The sequence below is a fragment of the Poeciliopsis prolifica genome, unplaced genomic scaffold (assembly GCF_027474105.1).
Source record: "Poeciliopsis prolifica strain line A6 unplaced genomic scaffold, Auburn_PproV2 SCAFFOLD001, whole genome shotgun sequence".
In the NCBI taxonomy this organism is placed as follows: domain Eukaryota; kingdom Metazoa; phylum Chordata; class Actinopteri; order Cyprinodontiformes; family Poeciliidae; genus Poeciliopsis; species Poeciliopsis prolifica.
Genome location: NW_026562376.1, coordinates 17,160,895 through 17,182,069, shown reverse-complemented (window position 1 = coordinate 17,182,069; position 21,175 = coordinate 17,160,895). Strand labels below are relative to the sequence as shown.

The 21,175-nt window shown below is 39.4% G+C and overlaps 4 protein-coding genes across 17 annotated transcripts in view; 2 read left to right on the top strand and 2 right to left on the bottom strand.

The window, feature by feature from the left end:
* The window catches only part of ppfibp2b (PPFIA binding protein 2b), a 58,497-nt gene extending 56,800 nt beyond the window's left edge, over positions 1 to 1,697 (top strand). For 4 of the 14 annotated variants that reach the window (XM_055032316.1, XM_055032332.1, XM_055032340.1 and 1 more), the window contains one exon: positions 1,205 to 1,695. In XM_055032316.1, the coding sequence (XP_054888291.1) occupies positions 1,205 to 1,267 (63 nt within the window). In that variant the 3' untranslated portion in view covers positions 1,268 to 1,695. Of the gene's footprint in view, positions 1 to 1,204 lie in introns of all 14 variants that reach the window. The other 10 variants (XM_055032382.1, XM_055032365.1, XM_055032349.1 and 7 more) reach the window with 7 other exon arrangements.
* A 154-nt stretch (positions 1,698 to 1,851) lies between these two features.
* rep15 (RAB15 effector protein) lies at positions 1,852 to 5,997 on the top strand. The gene is made up of 3 exons (XM_055032478.1): positions 1,852 to 2,916; positions 3,041 to 3,373; positions 3,467 to 5,997. Exons 2-3 carry the CDS (start codon positions 3,092 to 3,094, stop codon positions 4,010 to 4,012), a joined length of 828 nt encoding a protein of 275 aa, XP_054888453.1. The 5' UTR covers positions 1,852 to 2,916; positions 3,041 to 3,091; the 3' UTR covers positions 4,013 to 5,997.
* Positions 5,998 to 6,790: 793 nt separating this feature from the next.
* poglut3 (protein O-glucosyltransferase 3) lies at positions 6,791 to 12,116 on the bottom strand. The gene is made up of 7 exons (XM_055037410.1): positions 12,106 to 12,116; positions 11,571 to 11,914; positions 10,668 to 10,865; positions 9,426 to 9,709; positions 9,139 to 9,343; positions 7,940 to 8,136; positions 6,791 to 7,796 (listed from the first exon to the last, which is right to left on the bottom strand). The coding sequence occupies exons 1-7, from the start codon at positions 12,114 to 12,116 to the stop codon at positions 7,359 to 7,361; spliced, it is 1,677 nt and encodes a 558-aa protein (XP_054893385.1). The 3' UTR covers positions 6,791 to 7,358.
* A 3,137-nt stretch (positions 12,117 to 15,253) lies between these two features.
* On the bottom strand, positions 15,254 to 20,753 carry LOC129361716 (NADH-cytochrome b5 reductase 2). The gene is made up of 9 exons (XM_055032743.1): positions 20,415 to 20,753; positions 20,062 to 20,208; positions 19,339 to 19,411; positions 18,984 to 19,090; positions 18,396 to 18,525; positions 18,159 to 18,242; positions 17,867 to 17,952; positions 17,677 to 17,776; positions 15,254 to 15,762 (listed from the first exon to the last, which is right to left on the bottom strand). The coding sequence occupies exons 1-9, from the start codon at positions 20,538 to 20,540 to the stop codon at positions 15,590 to 15,592; spliced, it is 1,026 nt and encodes a 341-aa protein (XP_054888718.1). The 5' UTR covers positions 20,541 to 20,753; the 3' UTR covers positions 15,254 to 15,589.
* Between the last annotated feature and the right edge of the window lie 422 nt (positions 20,754 to 21,175).

The window sequence follows — 21,175 nt, the reverse complement described above, 5'->3', positions numbered from 1 at the left end:
CATGCTGCTCTATGCAGACACTCGGTTTGTACTGACGAATATTAGCTCACCATGATATGCAAAATGCTTAATGTGACGGTGATGGCAGGAGAACAGTTTTGTTCGACCCAGTTTGAAAACAGTCAAAATGTGCTTCCTTTGTTAATACCAAAACCCAAATAAAAGTTTTTTTAGACGCCAACACAAACGTCAAGACAAGTGAACATTGAGACAGCTTTACAATTTGAATGCAAACAATGCTAGTCGTTTTTCTAATTCTACTTAACTTGTTAACTTACCTCATCAAGTAGCAAATTCCACTGATTTTCTGACTTGCAACCAGAAAAAAACGACAGTTGGCTGGAAAGAGAAATGCAGATCAGTGAGGAACCACAAACTTGTCCAAAGATGGTAGTTGCTTCTTTTGCAGTCTCAGTGAAACTTTGCTAGAACCTGATTGCAAAAAAGGCAATATCATTTTATTTTAATTGAAAAATATTTTTTGAGTCCTTTCATGGCATTTGTTATTAAAAGTTTCAGAACTACTAATTGCAAGTTTTCAGCTAATAATCATTTGAAAATGACCTCCATAAGTCCAAACACCCTGTGTTATTTCTGGTAAAGTATTGTCTCTGAGTTTCATTTATTTGTTTATTTATATTTTAAGATTCAACTAAAGCAACAAGAACAAATTCTGACCACCACAATACTGGTAACAAAAAGAGATCAAAAATAATAAGGCAACAAATAATACTATGTCGCATTATTTGTCAAAATATCATTAGCTCCTCAATCCAGTGTTTATTGCTTAGAAAATAGTGAAATAAAAATAAGCGAGAAAGTTCAAAGGCAAACTCTGAAATGCTTTCAAACAGCCTGGAGAAGTATTGAGCAAGATTACAAAATATTACAAGAAAGTCTCGGCTTACAAGAAAAGAAAAAAAAAAAGACAAACTTCAAGACTTTTGAACAGTATAGTAAATATTCATATATTAAACTCCAAGTTTAATTTTCATACATCAGGTTTCCTCCTTCAAATCTTTCTCTTTACAAATGTTTTGTCAAATAAATGAATTACCATTGAAGGAAAAAAAAAAGAGACCCAGCCTTCTCATCTGATCAGTCCACGTTTCTAACCACAAACTGATCCCAACTCAGTTCGCGGTGCAAGCGCCAAGCCCAACCTCTCTGACACGTTCCCACACCCATGATGCTTTGCCTGCAGTACCTGCTGAGCCGGGACGAGCCGCGGAAGGACCTGAGGTGGTCACAAACGGCGCTGGTGTGAGGGACGACTGCGTCGTCGGCTTTCCTAGACCTGTGGCCGGCTCAGCCCGGCGGGCCTAACACTGCGGCGTGGAGCCAGTCCCACTCGCTTCCTGTAACCACTGCTACCTCATGTAACACCTGCAGCCCTTCTGTGGACACAGACAAACTGCAAACACAAGCTGACAGTGAAGAGCGATGGCTTCTTGAAAGCATTTAAAAGACTTTTCACTACGTTCCGATTTTAACTATGCAATGCAGCCGTCGTTAATGTATATATTCTTATTGTTAATGTTATTTGCACTGACCACTGTGATGTGTACATTTTTTGTTGGTTCATTAGAGGAAATACAGGACAGTCGGAGAGTAATCTGATGAAATCGAGATAGAAGACAAAAAGCAGATTTCAATTAAGACTCAATGCCTAAAACTACCCAAAATAAACATCAATTTGTTGAAATTCGACTATATGTCTTGCTTTGTTCTAATGACCACAAACATACTTTTCTGAACATTTTAGCACCATCTGCAAATGAGAAGTTTTTCTTAAGGCGTTGCTCCGTATTCACTGGTTACAGGTAGATGCAACTTGCTACAACAGAGTGGCGCTCCCTTCATAAGTGCTTTAATTAACCACATCCATAAGGAGGTCTGTTGGATTAAATCTGGTGACAGGGGAAGACAGTACTTGTGTTTAAACGATGTGTAAATGGCGCAAAGGGCCTTTAAGTGTGCAAAAAATGATCCTCACACCACTGCACCAACACCATCAGCCTAAACCATTGATACAAACCAGGATGGGCACACGGTTCCAAGATGTTTACTCCATATTTTGGTTGTAGATGATCTTGAGTCATTAAACTAGAAACTATTTTACCGTTCTGTTGTCTATGACTTGTGGATCTGTGCAAACTCTTCTGCCTTTGTGCTGCTGTGAAAAGACAAACAGGAATTGAAGGTAAGGCCAGAACCACGGATAAGGCAATAGCTGCAGACGGCATATCACCTCATAAAAATCAGGCCGCAGCAGTGGAGGGGCAACGATTTGAGCTCAATTACGGCCACATAAACTCAGTCAACCTGAAGCTCAAAGATCCAGTGAAAAGCTGTAAACCAAAGGAGTCGAGATGGCATGAGTCCATGTGAATGTTACAGAACTGTTGTTGCAGGTCTCCTTTTAGCAATTAAGATCTTATTGAGGGTAAAGTACTAAGAAATAAAGCCAAGAATGACAAAAAAGTTATAGACAGCCTCAAGCGAATAAGAATTCTTATGTGCTTAGAAACGGGAGAGTCTCAGCTCATCTGAGGAAAACTGGTGTTCCGACCTAAACGTCTTTGGTTGTGTTTCCTTTAAATGGGACAGCTAACTAAGCATTTTGTTTGCCGATCAGAATCTTCAAAAGGCCGACGGCCGTTAACTCGTAACAAGAACCTCTTGTTGACTTACCAAGCTGCAAACGCCACACCCATGCTGCTAGTTTTAACTCTTCCTCCCCGTGAATCGTCCATATTCATCTGAAAGTTGAGCACCCAGCTTTCGCCTGAGCTCTACATTAAACACCACACAGGCTGACGCACATATAGACGTTGTCTATCTCAGCAGGGCAGCAGACAGGAGTCAAAAACAGACACAGCAATTCATACTGGAGGAAATTCATTACCCATCCTGGTGAGTAAAGATATTTCACTGGCAGATCAAGTTATAGCAAATATTTGGTGTTCAGTGTATAAGTCTGTTTTTCATAGGAACATATATGGGCTGACTACTTGTTTAAACAAATTCCTTCTTTCAGTGCATCAGAGAGACCAGCCTCTGATCTTCTGTCCTCATCTGAGCTTCTAACATGGGCCAGAAGATGAGCAGCACAATTTCTAACAATAAGAAGAACTCAAGTTTCCTCTCCTTTTTGAAACGCTTCTCGCCCCAAGAACCTTCCTTGGACAGCAGCATGTCGCCAAGGACAGGCGTCTTTGCCAAGCTGACACCGCCATCTGCAATCAACCCCATCGATTTCACACGTCTCATCAGCGACTGCATCTCTTTTGCATCAGCCAGAACCCGGGAGTACCTTGTCTTCAAAGATCCAGAGGGAAGGTTACAGCCGAGTCCCCTGGCATTAACTCAGGTGGCAGCACAGATCGTCTTAGATGCTTGGTCAAAATCTCAGGAAATGCACTTTTGTTGAATGCAGGTATTGAACGTGTCCCTTCTCCCACAGGTCTTTCTGATGACCTACATCACTCAAAGCGTTAGCCTCGACTTCACCGACACCTTCAACTGCACAGCCATGACACCAGAGCAGCGCATTCTCCTGGGAGCTGACTGGGTTTGGGCCATCCTGGAGAAACCCACCAAGAACCCTAAAATACAGATCGCAGTGCAGGTCCTTCACCTGCCCGAAAGGGAGGAAGCTGAAGAAAGAGCAACCACCGGAAAACCCGTCAGCGAGTCCATCCAGATGGCCAGGTGGGAGTCCAGGAACGGGAACACGTACGAGCGCATGGTGGAGTTCTGCACTTCCATCGGCAAGGACTGCTACGCCCTCTTCTTGTTCTTTGGGAAAAGGGATGACAAGGAAAACGTCTACGGTGTCCTGAGCAACAACTTTCCGGCGGCTGTTGGAAAATGTGACAAAATAGACCGAGCTCTGCTTGAGAACTTCCTTAAAGGTTCGAGGTATTTCCATACACCCTTAGGAATGATCCAGGCCATTTTCACAAAGAAAACAGATGAAGCGCTCACTTTAATGATTAAATTTAGCTGAAGATTCGAGGTACTAACACGTATTAAGACTAATGTAGGAAGTTTATCGGCCAATAGAAGTAGATGGCCACTGAGACGGTTCATGTCATAGGTTAAATATACACTATAAAATAGATAATTTGTGAGGGTTATAGGACACCAAGTAAAATGCTGCATTAGATCACATCCATAGCTTTTTGCTGCAAACGAGTAGAACTGGGTTTTAAACTTGGTCAAGAAGAAGCGAGCATGTTGTTTACTAGTTACATGCATAAAACATATGTAAATCGACAGCTAACACCCTGCATTCCTAATAACAGCTAACTTAGTCTAAAACAAATACACTGAAAATTACACCATATTGTTTTTCCTGATTTGGTTTGGAAATGCACTCTGTGGTACATTCCATAAATTCTCAAATTCAGAAAAACACGCTTGAGCGACAAATTGATTTCCAACTTCTAAATTTTGTGGGTGATTCCCAACCATGACATCAGATGTGGTTGCTATGAGTATAAAGTGATAATAGCTGCAGTAATAAACTGTTTATTTTAACTTTTGTTCAATGATTTAGGCCAGATTGGACTGTAGATGAATCTGAATGTGACTGGATTATTCTGGAATACATTGGATGGATTTATATTTCACTTAAACCTACATAACTGTATATACACTTGACCTTGTCTTGTAAAAGTTTCTTGAGATGACATTTGTTGTTATTCAGAGCTAAATATCATTATGATTTGAATTAAAACCTCTCGGTCAATGGGGTGTAGGACAAACACGATGCTAATTCTCAGTTAGCTCAGTAAATAGTTTAAGAGTGAGTACATGGATTTACAGATATTCAGCGTGTGAAGCGGTTCAGAGAGGAGCAAATGGTAACGAAGGAGCTTATGATTACCAAACTGACATGAATTTGAGTTTTTATAGCGCTAAGAAAAAAGTCTACTCATTTACAGTTTGGGCTCAAAATAAGAACATAAAATAAATTATGTTGGCTGCATAAACTAGCAGATCCTGCATTGGAAATTATATCAAATGAAATGATAAAATCAGATTTTAAAACAAAAAAATAATCGCTGTAACATTTTTTTTTTCTCATGATCAAGTCGAGGAAAAAGTAGTAAATAATCACGGTGAAATGACTCAGAGGAAGAAGAAAGCAGGTTTCTAGGGTTTTGATGTTCAGCAGTTTTGATCTTTACTTTACCCTAAATTTTAAGATGTATGTAAAATTGTGAATTAACTGCATCCCAAAAATCCTAATTGTGCACAAAACACTGCAATTTCGTTTTACTACGACTCTCTATTTTACCCATTACAAATGAACATTTGTCCCAAAATTGTTCTAGGAAAACAACTCTTTTGAAATATGTAAAATGTCTGTGTTTGTTAATATATTTAAAATAAAAAGCAACTGCAAACCATATAGTCAGGAATGCCGTGCTGCAGTATGCAATGACAGGTTACAGGAAGTGGCTTTGCAACTTTGATATGTTTACCAGCTGCAGATAGAATTACAGTCTGCCTCACAGGACGCTTTTATAAGAGATGCTCTAACATGGCTTTTGGTTTGACTTTAAGTCCTCAATCTCGCAATATATGATTTGCTGATAAGTTGGCGGCAAAATGTTTCTTGAGAAAAATGTTTGTGTTCCTTGTAGCATTTATTCATCAATAGCTCGACAGGAAGAAGGGCAGAGAGATATGGGACCGTCGCCTCTGCGTACGGCGGACTGACTCTTCCACTGAACTACCTGGTGTCACACAAAAATGTATTTTGTTTAGTTTCCATGTCTTGTCACAACGCTGTGCAACAATGTTCGGTTTACGTTGGAAACTTCAGGAGCACATTGAAGCACCAACGACCGTGACAGGCTTTGTAAAGTGGAATGCATATTGCTTGTTCAGGAAATGTGTATTATTTCAACAATGCAGCATAACACTGCAGCGCAAGCCCAATTACTGCACAAGTGCTAAATAAATGTTAATCCTAATATTAAAGAGGCTCTTGTTTGAAATAGTTTGTGACCAGCTGAAGGCTCCATTAGCAGCTTGTGTGAATGAAAGGAAAAAAAAGAGAATTGCCAACTTCCCCTCAAAAACACATGGAAAACTTTGTTTTCTTACTGCATATGGGGAGGTTTGAAATCAGTGTGTCAGTTTAAAAATATTAGAAATTGTCTCTGGCATTTTAAATTAAATTGAAGTGAAATTTACAGTAAGGTAGGTCTGAGTAAGAGCTTCATAAATTGATCTTGTGTAAGATTTACAGTATGTACTTAAAAGTGATCTACATTTTACTTTAATGTAGTGGTTAAAACAAATGTACACATTCAGTTTGGAATTTATTACAAATGCAATATATCCAGTTTAAGTCCAGTGGACTAGGTTCGTAAAACTGAACCTAGTCCACAGAAACCAGTAATAACTTAATTCATTAATAAAGTTGGCACTTTGTGACAAAGTTGCCATCCGACATCACTTAAGTAGCACAAAGGGGTCTGCACAGATGGAACTAAAAATGACATTTTACATTTTTCAAACTTTGATTTTGTTTTTCAATTAAACTTTATGTTTCCAAAAGCATAGCACACTGTTTAGGTGTCCTTCAGCTGGGATGTAATGGTGTATATTTATTGAATATCAAGCATTAAATTGGACCCATTGTTGAAATTCTGTGCATAGTTTGAAAGTAATAAAAACAACTTGTATTTAATTGTACTTTATCTACTATACAATACACGTTTCATAGCGGGCCTGAGACAGGCATTTCTTAAAAATTTGAGAGGCAAAAAAAGTTTTCATTTGGATTTTATTTTTTAAAAATGTCACTGGAAAAAAAAATTCTATCCTCAATGATCAGAAAAATCTTTTTTACATTGCTGCCATCAAAACATTATTATTAGCTGAGCATCTCCTTCCGTGTTTCCACTGATATTTTGATTACATCTCTCTCTTTGTGTCTGTGAAGATGGAGGGCCTCGTTTCCATCACCCTAATTTTTAGCCCCCGTCCCAGATTTCAGTCAGGACTCTGGCTGGGTCACTCTTGAACCATGAATGCAACTTTTAGTCAGAAATATGGTAAAATAAAAAGATTATCTCACACACAATTCTTCCACAGGCATACAAAAAATGTACTCAGTTGTATTTCAAGTAAACTTAAAAAAAGTTATATACTTTAACTTAAAGGCACAGTAGATGCAAAGATAAAAAAAAGTTTTTTTTTTTTTTTATAAAAATATGAAAAGTTTCCTATAAACAACAGTAACTCTCATTAGCTTCCCTCTTTGTGTCAGCAAGGATTTTTCCACAAAAAAAAAAGTCCATTTAACAGAGCTGTAACTAACTACGGTTGGGCAATCATAGTTCATTCCTACTGGATCCTGTTTTGTTACCTTCCCGCCTGCATGTACACGCGGCTGTGTGATCGTCCGGCTGAGGCACCAGCTCCATGTCGTCTTGTTGCGTCGGCCGGCCTGCCTGGCGCTCGGCGTACGTCAGCAGCACTCTGTGGTAGTAGCAGTACAGCCGGCTGGGCTGCAGCAAATCTCTGGCCGCCGCCTGTCCCGCTCGGGCGATCGCCGCCGCCTCGGCATCGTTCTCTTTGGCCCACCTGATTTTCTCTAAAAGGTCCAACAGGTTTCTTTGCACAGAAACGTAGTGAGCACCCGCCTTTAGATGTCCGTAGAAGTGTTCGTAGTACTGCGAGTCCTGTTTCAGAACCAAGCTGTTTCCCAGCATCAGGTAAGGAAACCGATACGCTGCCACTGTTCCGTCCACATTTACCTGGTATTTGTACTGAAAGAGGAGGTACAACGTTTCATTACATGCAACATAGTCCCAAATCCAAAAATGTACATTTGAAGAAGGAAAACCAACTTAGATTTTTATCTATTAACTAAAAGTTGGACTAACTAAAATGTACTTCTACTTTTTCTCACCTTGAAGAAGTCGAAGAATCCCACAAGTGGTGCTTTGCCCACCTGTTTTTCCCTGTCTCTAAAGAAGAACCACCCCGTGATGCCGGCGTCCAGCAGCTCCGGGGATTTCTTGGACAGAGACACGAGCTGGAGACGTTCTTCCCGACTGTCTCGCCCACGAAAAAAACCCTGCGCAGTTTTATTAACCCACGGGGGACCTGGCAGAAAAACCGGGCATTGTTACAAAAACGAAACAAAATCCACAAAAGACAGGTACACAAGATGTACCCCATTGTTGTCATCTTTGCATAAACTTTCACAAGGAAATGAGAAAAACTCCCACCCTCTTTCCATTACCACACTTTCCTAATTTCTTGGAGAAATTGAGCAAAACACTCTTCTCCTGTAATTTGGGTCGATTTTAAAGTTCTGACAGGGGCTTTTCTTAATGCTGTAATTAGTAAAAGAAGAAACATTTAAGTTATGGAGAAGAAAATAAGACAAAGACGATAAAGAAAATTGTGCTCATAAAGTGTGAATTTCTGAAGTTCAAAATCAGATTCTAAGTTAAACCCTATTTAACTTAGATCAATTTAAATAGGGTTGGTAGAAGACTCACAGTGAATCATTTTTAAAATATACCTTTTTAAAGCTAAGTGGGAGGATGACATTTTTATTTTGTGAAAGATCCTGTGTTCCACACCAAAGGAAGCACACAGTTTTCAGTTCTTTTTTGCATTTCCAACTATTTGACAAGTTCTTATGCCTGCTGCCCGTTTCCTCCCCAAAAAAGTATTTTTACAAGTTGAAGTTCCCGCTTCTGGAAATGTCTACTAGATGTTAGTCGACATTGTTGCTTGCATGTTGATGCCCTCTGGTGGTCATCAATGACATCAGCTTAATTCTGAATTTTACATATTGGCAAGTGATTTAGAAACATCGTGCAGCAACTTCACACAACTGAAAGAGCTTAATTGAAATATTTCAATGATATGTTACAGATCCATTGAGGCACAATGTGAATGAGCGAAAGTAACGACTCACACCAAAATGCGTTGCCTTTTCCTAAGACTATGAAGTCCAACACTGGCTTTCTTGCTACATTTTTATCTGTCCCACTAGCAAAGTGTACCAGAGCGGTAATGTCCTCCAGAGTTACCACAAAGTGAAATGAGTGCTTTCTCTAAATTTCGAGCGTTGCCACGCGGTGGTCCAGCTACCTGTGTTGCCTTGGACAGACAGGAGGTCATTAGTGACTCCTCTCATTGTCTCCAGGGTGGAGTGCGTCACCTCGTAGGTGGGAAGCACGATATCGCGCGTATTCGTAGAGCCACACCAGGAGAGGATCGGAAGACCTCCCTCCGTCCTCGTCTCCAAAGGCCAGTCGCCCACATTGATGAAAAACTCCACATCGGGCAATCTCACCTTAAGTGGCAAAATATATTAGATGGCAACTCAATATTCTCACAATTAGGCCGTAAAATCCAATCAAGCAGCACATTTATACCTTTCTTGTCAGTGACAGCAACATTTCGTCAGAGAACATCTTGAAGTCTGTGTATTTTCCCAGCGTGCGCCGGTACACCTTGTTGTCGATGACGGCGTAGTGAACGAGCCCTCCTCTGTTAGAAAATCTGAGTGGCACTTCCTGTCTAACATGCTGCAAGTCGATGGTAGGAAAGGACTTGAAGTCGGCCAGAATCTGGGGCTCATTGGCGGGACACTGCAGGACGCTCTGCCAGACAGAGGCGTCAGATTCAGGGCAGACACAGTACTCATGGTAGACTGGGCCTGCGGGTCAACAAGAAATGAGACAAAAGTTACGTTGAAGTGAAAAGAAAAATTCAATATCAGCTACATGTGGACAGAAATTCTATTCAGATCATGCTAAAATGCTAACTTTTCTTAACACACGTATAAGCGGGACTCCAGTACGTTTTTAGTTGACGATTCATTTCCTGCATATATTTCTATCGAGGTTTGACTTCACTGACGAGCCAGAGTGTCAGCAAAGACAGCGTTCTCTTCAGCAAAATTTTCAGAATCAAAATTAGGAGAAAATTCAAGCATAAAAGTCAATATCTCAGTGCCAAAAGGCATCACTGGAAAGTTCTTCAACTTTACAAGATTCTCTAAGGTGCTACGCAGAAACCTCATGAACATTGACGCATGGATTTTAGGAAACTGTAAAATTTGTTGTGAGAGCTTAAAATTTCTGCATGACACGTTCTTTGTTTAGCCAAGTTTAGATATTGACATTTGCATAGATGCAAAAGCAGATGTTCTTAGTAAAAGGTGTCAAAGTTATCGCCTCTGATGGTGTTTATCTGAGGGAGTGTCTGATGTCTGCGAAAACACTTTGACTATAAGGTGTCAAATTATTCTGTTTTAGCTTTTTTTTTTTTTTTTTTTTTTGCCAGACTTAAAGTCAAACAAATTCCAGATAATATCCCTGTCCCTCCATTGTTAGATTTGTAACATGGTGTAGTGATTTGGTTATACACTCTATATTTAAATTTACTTTATTTATTTGACTTTTTTTTCTCTATTCTTTGCCACTGTATCCTGTGCATTTTGTTATCTTGTTTGATTTTTTTTCATTGTTGGAAAAAAAAAATGCAAACAGAAAAATCCCTTCAACAAACAAAAAAACACTTTAAAATATAACTTCTGGTTTATTTTTAACTAAATAGAACCTGACTAATTAAGATAGAAAAAAAAAAGAAGATAAAAACCTGATGAAACGCACCCTTGATAATGTACGGCGACTTGGCCACGGCAACGTCTCCGTGGAGGATCTCAACCTTCAGACCTTTGACTGCAGACCCATAAAGGCGGTACCTCATCAGAAACGACCCGTCTCCTCTGTCCAGAGGCGGAGGAACGTGGATGCGGATGTACTCCTCCTTGTTGAGAGGACTTATCTTCACTTTAAATGTCCCTTTGCCTAAAGAACACAAACAGATTTCATGTTATTTAACCTGGCTCAGTTAGACAACTCAATCCTGATGTTAATTATCTGGTTTCTGAATTAAAGCAAGGATGTAAAGTTGAACCAAAATCCCACTATCGGGTGGTAAAGTTAGAGTTCAGCAAATTTTATATGATCCGATCTACTTAGATTTTTTAAAAATTCTTATTTCAGCACAATACAAAGGTGTTTTATTAATAAAAATTCTTTGTGTTATTTCAGAACCTTAGAGCGGCTGCAAAGAACTGACTGGGATTTTGATTGAGGATCAAATAGCCTGAATAAGATGTAAATTAATGAAACCAAAGGTTGTTAGTGAGACATTTCGAAATGAGGCAGTATTGACACTAAAAATGTTTAAATTACATTAAATTAAAAAAAAAAGAACAAAAAAAGAGCCATGCTAAATACCACAGTGGTTTGCAGAGTTTAACATTCAACTGGTGCATTGATAAAATCAGATAACCTGGTGGAAATATTTAGTCAAAGGAAGAGATTTTACCTGGTGAAGCTGAACATTTTAAATCATTTATTTTATGGGTCCGGATTTTAGGAAATTGACCTGGACACTGCGAATCAGACGCCAACTTCAGAGTGGGTGACCCATAACTTCAGTTCGGTGGGCTAGCATAGTTTAACACACGCACAGTGAGCAAAGAGGAAGGTATTCGGGATGTTTACCTGGTGATAAAGTCAGGTTCTTTCCTTCAGGGCTCACCGCCTGAATGAAGAAGTATCGGACTGGTAGAACAGCGTCGGGTTCCAGCCCCGCACCCCAGACGATGCATCTCTCCGGACTGATTCCTTCGCTCTCAGAGACCGGTAAGTTTGGGCCGAATAACACAACTAAAACAACACAGCTGCTAATTAAAACCCTCTGCATAGCTGCGAGTAAGTCTGCGCTTCCCTTCCACGGCATAACTACCCCAATGCCATCAGCGAACGTGCCGCAAGTTGCAAAACAAACGCTAAAGTTTGGATGCAAAGTTCTACGGCGACATGTTCGCAGAGAAGCGCAAGCATTACTCGTGATGCGTTCAGGGTCGTCGGATATGTAGTCATTAACTCGTTCGTGAAAAACGAAGTGTTTTTTCTATCTGTGGGAAAGAAAAAGCGGATGTTCTTAAAAAAAAAAGATTTTTTACTCTAATTTAAAAATTAATCTGAATAAATTCTTGTTAAATCATAATATAATCATGCAAAATATTTTCATCACATTTTATGCATAAAATGGGCCTTGAGCCGTTTTAGAGACTCTGTCACTTTAAATCCGAATAAGCTGCTGCTGGCCACGCCCCCAAATCAACGTTAACACTTACGCCAAAATGGCTACCACCAGGTGCGCAGTTAAGACAACGTACATTTTTTATTTTATGATTTTTTTTTTCTCCGAAGAGTTTTTGCGGCGCTAGTGGCTGGTACTTTTGACAGTAAGCAGATAGGAAAGGGGGCAAGGAGAGGGGAGAAGACATGCGGCAAAGGTCGCCGGGACCGGGAGTCAAACGCGCGACGTCAGTGTCTAGGACTTAGGCCTCCAAACGTGGGGTTAGCACGCCCCAGACAACCTACATCCTTGACCCTGAATCCGACCCAAAAGCAGAAGAAGTGGAGCCTCCTGCGCAGCTAACAAGAACACAGCTGGTGGCTTCTGAATTGTAAGTCAACAACAACTTTTCCGGCAGCCATTTTACATAGCATATAGCGGTAAAACTAGCTAGCCTGAGTGTTATAGCTCGGTTCATTTGGGATCAAAATTGCAACATTTATTACATTTTCAGCTGTTTACTTTCACACTACACTGTGTCAGTCAAATTAAAGAGCAGACGAGTAATTCAAGGGTAGAAATATTGCTTACAAAATATAAATATAAATACAAATCGAATGCAACAATTCAGTCAAATATAAATCTATTGTTAATCTCTTCATGCTAAATGCATTTTTGTTAATAATTCAATATTTAGTCACTACTTCATCTATAATTGGAGTCATGCAGAACTGATCTGATCGTTTCCATCAGATCCAGATCGTTTCCAGCAGCGATCAGAAGAAACATCTCATCCTCAAATAACAAAGTCATTGGGGACAGTGTTAGTAATGCTCCGAAAGGATTTACCGACCCGGACGGGAACGTTGACCTTTTGGAGCAGAGGGTTCGGTGGGAAAACCACAATGTGACGAGGACAGAAGCGCCACAAGGAAACACAGAAGATGACATGGACAATACGGAGAACTTCTGCCATGAGTTGGATAACAGCTGGGTGAATGCCGCATTTCAATCGATCCTAAGCCTGAGCGTGACAAGGAGATGTCTCGCTCAGGAAAAGGTGTTTGTTGAGGCTTCACCCATTCCTTCCTGTTCAGCTTTGATACTTTCTGCTGTACGAAATCCGGGTAAACGCGTTGCTCCAAAAGAGATCGCACCGGTACTCAAGGAGCTGAGGGAGAGGAAACTGGGCAAGGGAGGTGATTTTGAAATTACATCATTAGTTGAATTTGTTTTAGTCTAGTTTGGCTCACTTGGTGGAAGTACAGACAGAATTGTTTAGTGAAGGCAGCTGTTCAACATGCCATACAGATTGTTCAGAGTTATTAAGTAACAGCCCAGTGATTGAACTGCCAGCTCCACAATCGGAAGACGATATTGCAGCTCTTTTTAATCACTGGGTGAACTTGGGGCTCAAATCAATTTGTTCAGGCTGTGGAACAAACTTAACTTAGAGTCACTACCTCACTAACAATAATGTATTGGTCTTCTACCTGCCACAGTCGGCCAGATCAAATCATTTAAAGAAAGTCATTCCCAACCCATCCATCGTAGTACCTGGAGAATGTGCAGCAGAAACGTACAACCTGTCCTCAGTCATCTGCTGTGGTTCAGACCGAACCCAGTATTATGTAGAGGGGTGATAAACAAGTTACGAGAAAATAGAAACATAATTTTTTATTTTGTATCTTTTAATTTCTTGTAACAAATTATTAAGCGTTGTTTCAGTTTGTCCACGCAATTCTCCACATGACCACTAGGGGCGCATTGCATTGGTGGCATAGAAAAGAGCGAGCTCACAAAAAAAGAATTAATCTTCCGTTGGATGTTGACGAGAACACAACGTGTGTGTCTCATCTTTGCTGTGTCACAGCACCACATGTTGGAGGAAGATCTTTTATAATGCATTACTCTGCCACCCAAGGTTGCAGGGTAACAATTACACTTGCGTTACTCATGGACCACAGACGGTGAAGGTCATTGATGAACATGTCTTCATTGCAGCGGCTGTCTGCAGTGAAGACATGAATAGGAGGGGCTTTCTCTACGTATACGAGAAGGAAAGAAAGAAAAACATCACCAGGTAAGAAGGATCTGATATGAACGGTTTCTCCAGTTCCTTCTCTTAAAAGCGATAAAGCTGAGAGGAGCTAGAAATGTCTAATTTAGTAACTGAAAAATTTTCTGGGATAAATGGGTAAAAAGATTAGACAGGTTTCCTGTTTGCAGGTTTCTCTCTGGGCGCTCCGGCTTCCTTTCACAGTCTAAAATGATGGCCATATGGGGATTTTATCTACATAAGGAGGTAAGGAGCCCTTTCATTCCAGTGTTTTCTACCTGTGGCACATCTAAAAACTGCAGGACAGTGACCCTCGAGGACTGGAATTTGAGACCCCTGCCTTAAACAAAACCATTTTAGATATATATTATAACTTTTGCTGCCCTAACATAAGATATATAATATCTGGGGAAAAGCAGCTACGCCACTAAAATGAAAAGCGTCCATTTGCTTTACAGCTTTGGAAATAATACTCCCCCTGGTGGGGGATTCATTAGAAGCAAGTGGATAGCAAAACGTGCAGCGCTACAAAAAAATCTTGATATTTAAACAAAAAGAACTAAGATCAGAACTTCATTGATAAAAACACATTAAGCCCAAATCAAACCGTCTAATTCACATCTGTGAAAGCTTCACAAACCCTCATCACACACAGATGAGATTTGCCTTGTCCATTTTTAGTCTGTCAGCACATTCGTGGCACATCAGTAATAAAAGCCAGAGCAGGCTCAACATTAAAAAATCTAACGATCAGAGTTTCCCCTTTAGATGTGTAAAAAAAAAAGAAAACTTTGACATTAATTATGACACATTCAAAATAGGGGGTGAAATACAGTAAAATAAGTCATATTATTTTAAAAAATATATACTATTTTTGAGTCAATTGAGAACAAATGGCACGTGTTTCTGACAAATTATGACAAATCTGTCAGAGCAAAGTAAAGGAACACAAAATGAAGACTCCCATGTTAAACGGTATACTTGAGCTCACGCCATCCCAGACTTTCCTGTTCTGAATGACATGAAAAGCCAGACTTCAAGTTTGTTTTATTGCACTTCATGCATTTTTATTGTAACTTCAGAATTAAATAACATTAAACAAATAAAAGAAAGTTAATTTCTTATGAAATGCAGTTTCACTTATAAGCATAGTGGCTCTGAGTGAGTTTTATGGAGAACACAGTGATAATAAAAGTACACTATAGAACAGGACTAGGACAAACTAGCGATGCATAACAAATGGACAAGTGAAGTGTTCTAAATCTCTCCTGGATTACATGGTTATTAAGCATTTATTAAAATTACCTGCTGTTAAGATTTTTATTTTTTTTTTACCTTTAAAAAAAACAAAACAAACTAACCATTTGTTGAATATGTCTAGTATGCAAAGATATTTTCTTTTGCGTGTCCCAGTTTTTCCAGATTCGGCAGACAGGCGTTACGGATCATCGGTGCGGGTCCGCAGAGGACAATCAGTACATCTCTGGACGCAGCAGGGATGTGATCCTTGATCATCTCAAGGGTCACATACCCCGAACTGTAGGTCCAGTCTGCAAACACAGATGAAAAGAATAATTAGAGAAACTTGTTTGATCAGGCTAAACAGGAAATGTACTTATTTATGTTTAGCTTAAGCATTGAAATTATGCTACTAAACATGCAAAAGTAAACCAGAAGATAATTTTGGTTTTCTCTAGCTTCTCCTCTTTCAAGATCTTGTTGTTTCTTTGTTGTGAGTTTGGCAGTGAGAGAGGCCAGTGACTTTTTTTTCCTTCCAACCACACATCTCTTCTGAGAAATCCAAACAACAACCCCCACCGAAGACCAAGTGTGTCTCTCTAGCGGACCAAACCTTATGTGAGGAACTAATACAGACAAAACACAAGCAGGATTATGCAGCAACTAATCTCACATCCTTTTTGGGGGGTTATGCAGGAGGAAATAGAAGTGTTTAGCTACTCTTATTTCCTTTAACCGACATGTCTTTCCTTTGGTTTTTAGTCTCTGAATGTACAGTAGAGTTTGAAGATTCAGTCGGCTTCATTTACCCTCCTATTTCCACAACGCATGGACAGTGTGTGTGGGAACATATTTAATCTAAAACCATTACCAGTAAGTGCGTCGCTATCAAAATATTAGTGTCACTAGATGTCAAATATTTTGGGGGGGTATTTTCAAGATAAAGCTCAATATGTAACCTGTTCTGGTAACAATTGATGAACAATTGATATGTTTTTCATAATAAAACCTTATTTTTTCATTTTTTTGTTTTTACAAATTATTTATTTCCCTGGCAAATTTAGATTACAAATCTCATTTTAACTTGAAATGAGTAAAAATAAGATACTAAAAGCAAAAGAGAAAATTCTGAGTTTGACTTAGAATTTATATAAAAAAAAAAATATGGTTTAAGTTGTTCTTATTTTTTTGCAAATTGTAATAGTTTGTGGGAACTTTAAAGCTCCTGCCCCAGTTCTAATAGATCATGTGTTTGAAAGCAATTAGTCTGATTTTACTTTGGGAATGATTGGAACCAGCTGTTTTTGTTCACTGTGTAGGCGGGAAAACAGCATCTTTCTGCAGTTGGATTGTGATAAATCATGGCTAAAACAAAACTACTTTGTGATGACCTGGTGCTGAGCATTGTAGTGGCTCATAACTCAAAAAAGGCCTACAGTATCACATCCAAAAGTGTTTACGTTTATTGGGTACTGGTGGATCCCCGGGATGCAGATGACTTCTGATATTTGGACATGGGGTCTGACAAAAACGAAAAAAATTTGAATTGTTTAACCACACAATGATGGCAGTTTGCCATTTTTTTGTTCCAACATGACTGCCCACGAGTCGACAAACCAAGGCAAAGACATGGGTACGTGAGTTTGGTACGGAAGAATTAGAGCAAACAACGTTAACCCAGCCTTTTCTGACAATAGTGTCCAACTTCAAAAAAGGATGTTTAGAAATTCCCGTAAACACAGTAGAGAACACAAACAGGCTAATGCTTGTGGCAATATAGTGTACGGTCAATATCAAGGGTAGTTGCACAATAAGACCCTCATGTCAGCCCAGATTGTGCCTCCTGGAAATATTGCGTAATAAATCCTGGAGACACTCTCTCTCTGCGTGTCACTGAAAGATGTGTTTAATTTTGGAAATTATAATTGGGTAAATGTATTTGTTCATTTTATTTATTCACTTGGAAGCAAAACTCACAAATATGATATATTTGAAGCAAAATTTAGTAAAGGGATAAGATAATTATTACATTTTTTTTGTGATCCAAAGCCTTTTAAAGACAACATAGAACTATAGAAAAAAAGAAAAAAAACAATAAAACCTTAGTAGACATCTTCTCTGCTAGTGCTTTGGGGAAAAGACTTACTGGGTTCCTAGTTCTGTTGAAAATCCAAAAGGATTTTACAGCAAAACTCTAAGCAACATTTTGTTTCCTGCAGTCTCACCTTTTGAAGGCTTGTCCAACGTGTACCAAACTTTAACCTTCTCAGGGTGATTCCTCTGCACGTCCTTCAGCTCATCCCACAGTAAAATATCTTTCTCAGTCTGAGATAGGCAGTGATAAAAACAGTAATGTTCAACATGCAGCCGCACTCTCAATGTTTGCAAAAACAATAAAAACCCCAAGCAACTGACCTGGTTGGCAAATATGAGAGAGCACTTGGTGTTGTCGGAAGGATCTGATGTGATCCGTCGGATCAACTGCAGCATTGGGGTGATGCCTGAGGCAATCAGAGCCAGAAAGTTATTACCAGATATTCTGCTGAGAAACAAAGGCTAAAATAAAACTTGTTTCATAAAAATATCAGCTGATGTACAGCTAAAAATTATTTTACCTACTTTAGAGTCATTTAAGTGTGACGGGTTACAATAATTTCAGCCACTTGTTTGAAGAGGATGAAACTGAAATAGTTTGTAATGAACGTACCTGTTCCACCAGCGATCATTCCAACATGTTTAAACTTCTGAACAACTGGCTCCGTCTTCTTGTTGGCTTGGATAGAAAACATACCTAATAAGAGGAAACAGAAAACAAGCTTGGAGAGTGGAAATCAGAGTTTCATCCTCCTATGGCGTTTTTACCAGCAGTGCCATCTGCTGGTAATAGCAGTCAATACGCAGCAGTGTCTTTTACTTCTACTTTGAGATGCAACAGACTCCATACTTTTGCCTTTGTAGATGAGAAGTCCGTTGGGGCCCCTGAAGTCAATAGAGTCTCCAATGGCCATGTTGTCCAGGTACTGAGACATCTGCCCCCCGTCTGGGTAGTTTGGGTGGGTCCCCTTGTAGTATATCTGAAGCAAAGACAGAGTACCATAAATGTATTGCTTATCAAATGCACTTGATGTACTGCTTATCAGGAAGTGTTAGGACCTCTGATTAACCTTGTTGCTCTGGAGCACTGGAGATCTTGGGAACAGCCGTGCTTACGTAAAATGACTTGATATTTAAGGACTTCCCTGGGATTCGTTAACTTTTAGAAAACTTAAGAAAAAATTTATATGCATAAATGAAAATTTGTTGGCAAATGAGAGCATTTTAAATGTACAACGCAATTCCTAAATGTCTTGTAAATTTAGGAATTTACAAGTGGGTTAGAGATTATTTACATGTAAGTCAGCTTTAGACACGCCGGTGGTATTTAAATGCAGCATAATATAAGATGTTTGTTTGATTTCAATACTACTGTTGGACACTGAGACATTTCCAGTCACATAAAATACACCAGCTGTGTTGGTTCAAGGATACCCACCTTAACCACAAGGTCAACAAATCCCTGGTCTTCATCGCTGGACACGGGAGTGTAAGGCCTGACAACGAGGTTGCCTTTTACCTTGGCCGACAGGTAAACATGCTGACCTGGAGCATAAGACAGATGACTAAATGTGACCAAAAGAAAGATAAATGTTCAGCAAAAATGGGAGATTAGGCTTTGTTTTTTTCCATGCCACTCATCTGATGTTAATCAGGTGTTTGTTTCTTTACAGTTACAAGTATTTGAATGTTTTTAAAATCAAAGCATTGCTGCTCAGTGGTTGAAAATAATGATGTGAAACTGGCTCTTAACAAGACACTTTGGGACAGATTTATCAGAGATATTTCATTACCTACTGGCAGTCCAAGGATATGAGACTCAGATGGAAGGCCAAAGCGGAATTTCTTTGTGTCATGACTGATTTCCTGCACAAGGACACAGACAAGAAAGAGTGTGAAACAGCCAAACGATACGACCTTAACTAGACTAATTAAAAAAAACAAAATAAACCCTTCAGTTTAAGACTGATCACCTTTAACGTTTATCCTGTAAGAGCAATACTGGTGTAATAGAGATTTTTCCTTGTGTTCACATAACACACTTATACACTTAAGTGTATCTTTGTTCACAGTCTGATTTAAACAAAACTATTTTTGAACAGAATCAAAGAATCCTAGTGACGTATGCATATTTTTTAGTCTTTATAGAAACCATTTGCTCGACATCAACGCAAAGCCAACCTTAAACAAGGCATGCAGCTCACTTTAGAGTTCCTTACGTTTACGAAACGTATTTTAATATTTACATATTATTCCACATGTATTATTAAACGGAAGATAACTGGACGGATCTTAAATTACGTTTTTCCAGCATTGCTGACTGGAAAAAGTCAGAATTACATTTAAACACTTGAGGTGAACAAAGCTCTAAAATTAGTAATTTATCCAAGAAAAAGCCAATAACTGCTGCTACAAACAGTCTTGTTTTATACACTGTATTGGAATGAATTAAACTGATTTAGTTATTTTATCCCAGTGTGAGTTGGGAACATTTAAAGTTAATTTGCTCATCCCACCTGTTTGCTAATGAGTGGTAGTGAGTATTTGATCGTAGGCTCCTTTAGGGTCACAGGGCCCTTCCCTTGTCCTTCTGCAGAGCTTCCAAGAAGGAAGTACAGCATTGTTATGACCACTACAGACACAGCCAACACCACCGGGATCGTCTGCAAGATAATACGTTTAATGTGACCACAGTCAACCAAAAGAAAGAAAACTTGCAGCTTTCCACTTCACTCACTGGGTTTTTGCCATATCAACCTGTATTTAAGTGGGTTATATGCAACATAAAATGCACGCTGTAATGTGAGTTAATATAACATTTAATGCACAAAGAATTTGTTTTATTTAAAAAAAAAAGCTTTATTCTCACCCAGGTTGAGTCCATGGCTTTATGCGTACTAAAATGAACCAGACTGCTCTCGTCTTCCAAGTCTGAGACCAGAGTCCACACACAGTTCAGCCAATGATGGCTTCCTCTCCCCTCCCACACACTCATCCTTGTTAACCTACCACAGCAGCACACACACAGTCTCTACAATGGGGCATGGCTTCCTGTCTGGGGAGAAAGGTGACAGATCCAGAGCACCAATGGAAACACAGATCTGATCATGTCACATGGTGCAGAGGTGGTGCTTTGACAGCGAGAAGACCCTTGAAATCACACCACTGACTGAGGGGGAGGAGAGAAACTCAGTATCAACACTGATCCACAGAGAGAAAGATGGTGCATTTCTTCTTTTTTTTAAGTCTAAACGTTAACAAACCTGCTGCCGTGCAACAGCCAGGTGACCAATAGCTCTGCAGGAGGGGATCTGCTCAGTGGTTGAGCAAGAAAGTTGAACATCAAACATGTTTTTTGATTGCAACAACAAAACTTGTACACTACCTCTTATTTCTTCATATTTTGAGAAGTTTCAGTTTAAAACAGTTTCCAGGCTCTTTTGCAGATTTACGGGATCTGAAAGTGATGTCTTTCAGAAACAGCAATGATATTCAAGAAAGACCAGACATCATTCACTTCTTTCCAACTTTGCTCTTTGGGCCTCACCTCCTTCGTTTTCAAATATTAAACTATCTTTGTTGGCATTTTTCAAAGAAACACATTAAAAGATCCACTTAAATTGTTGGTTT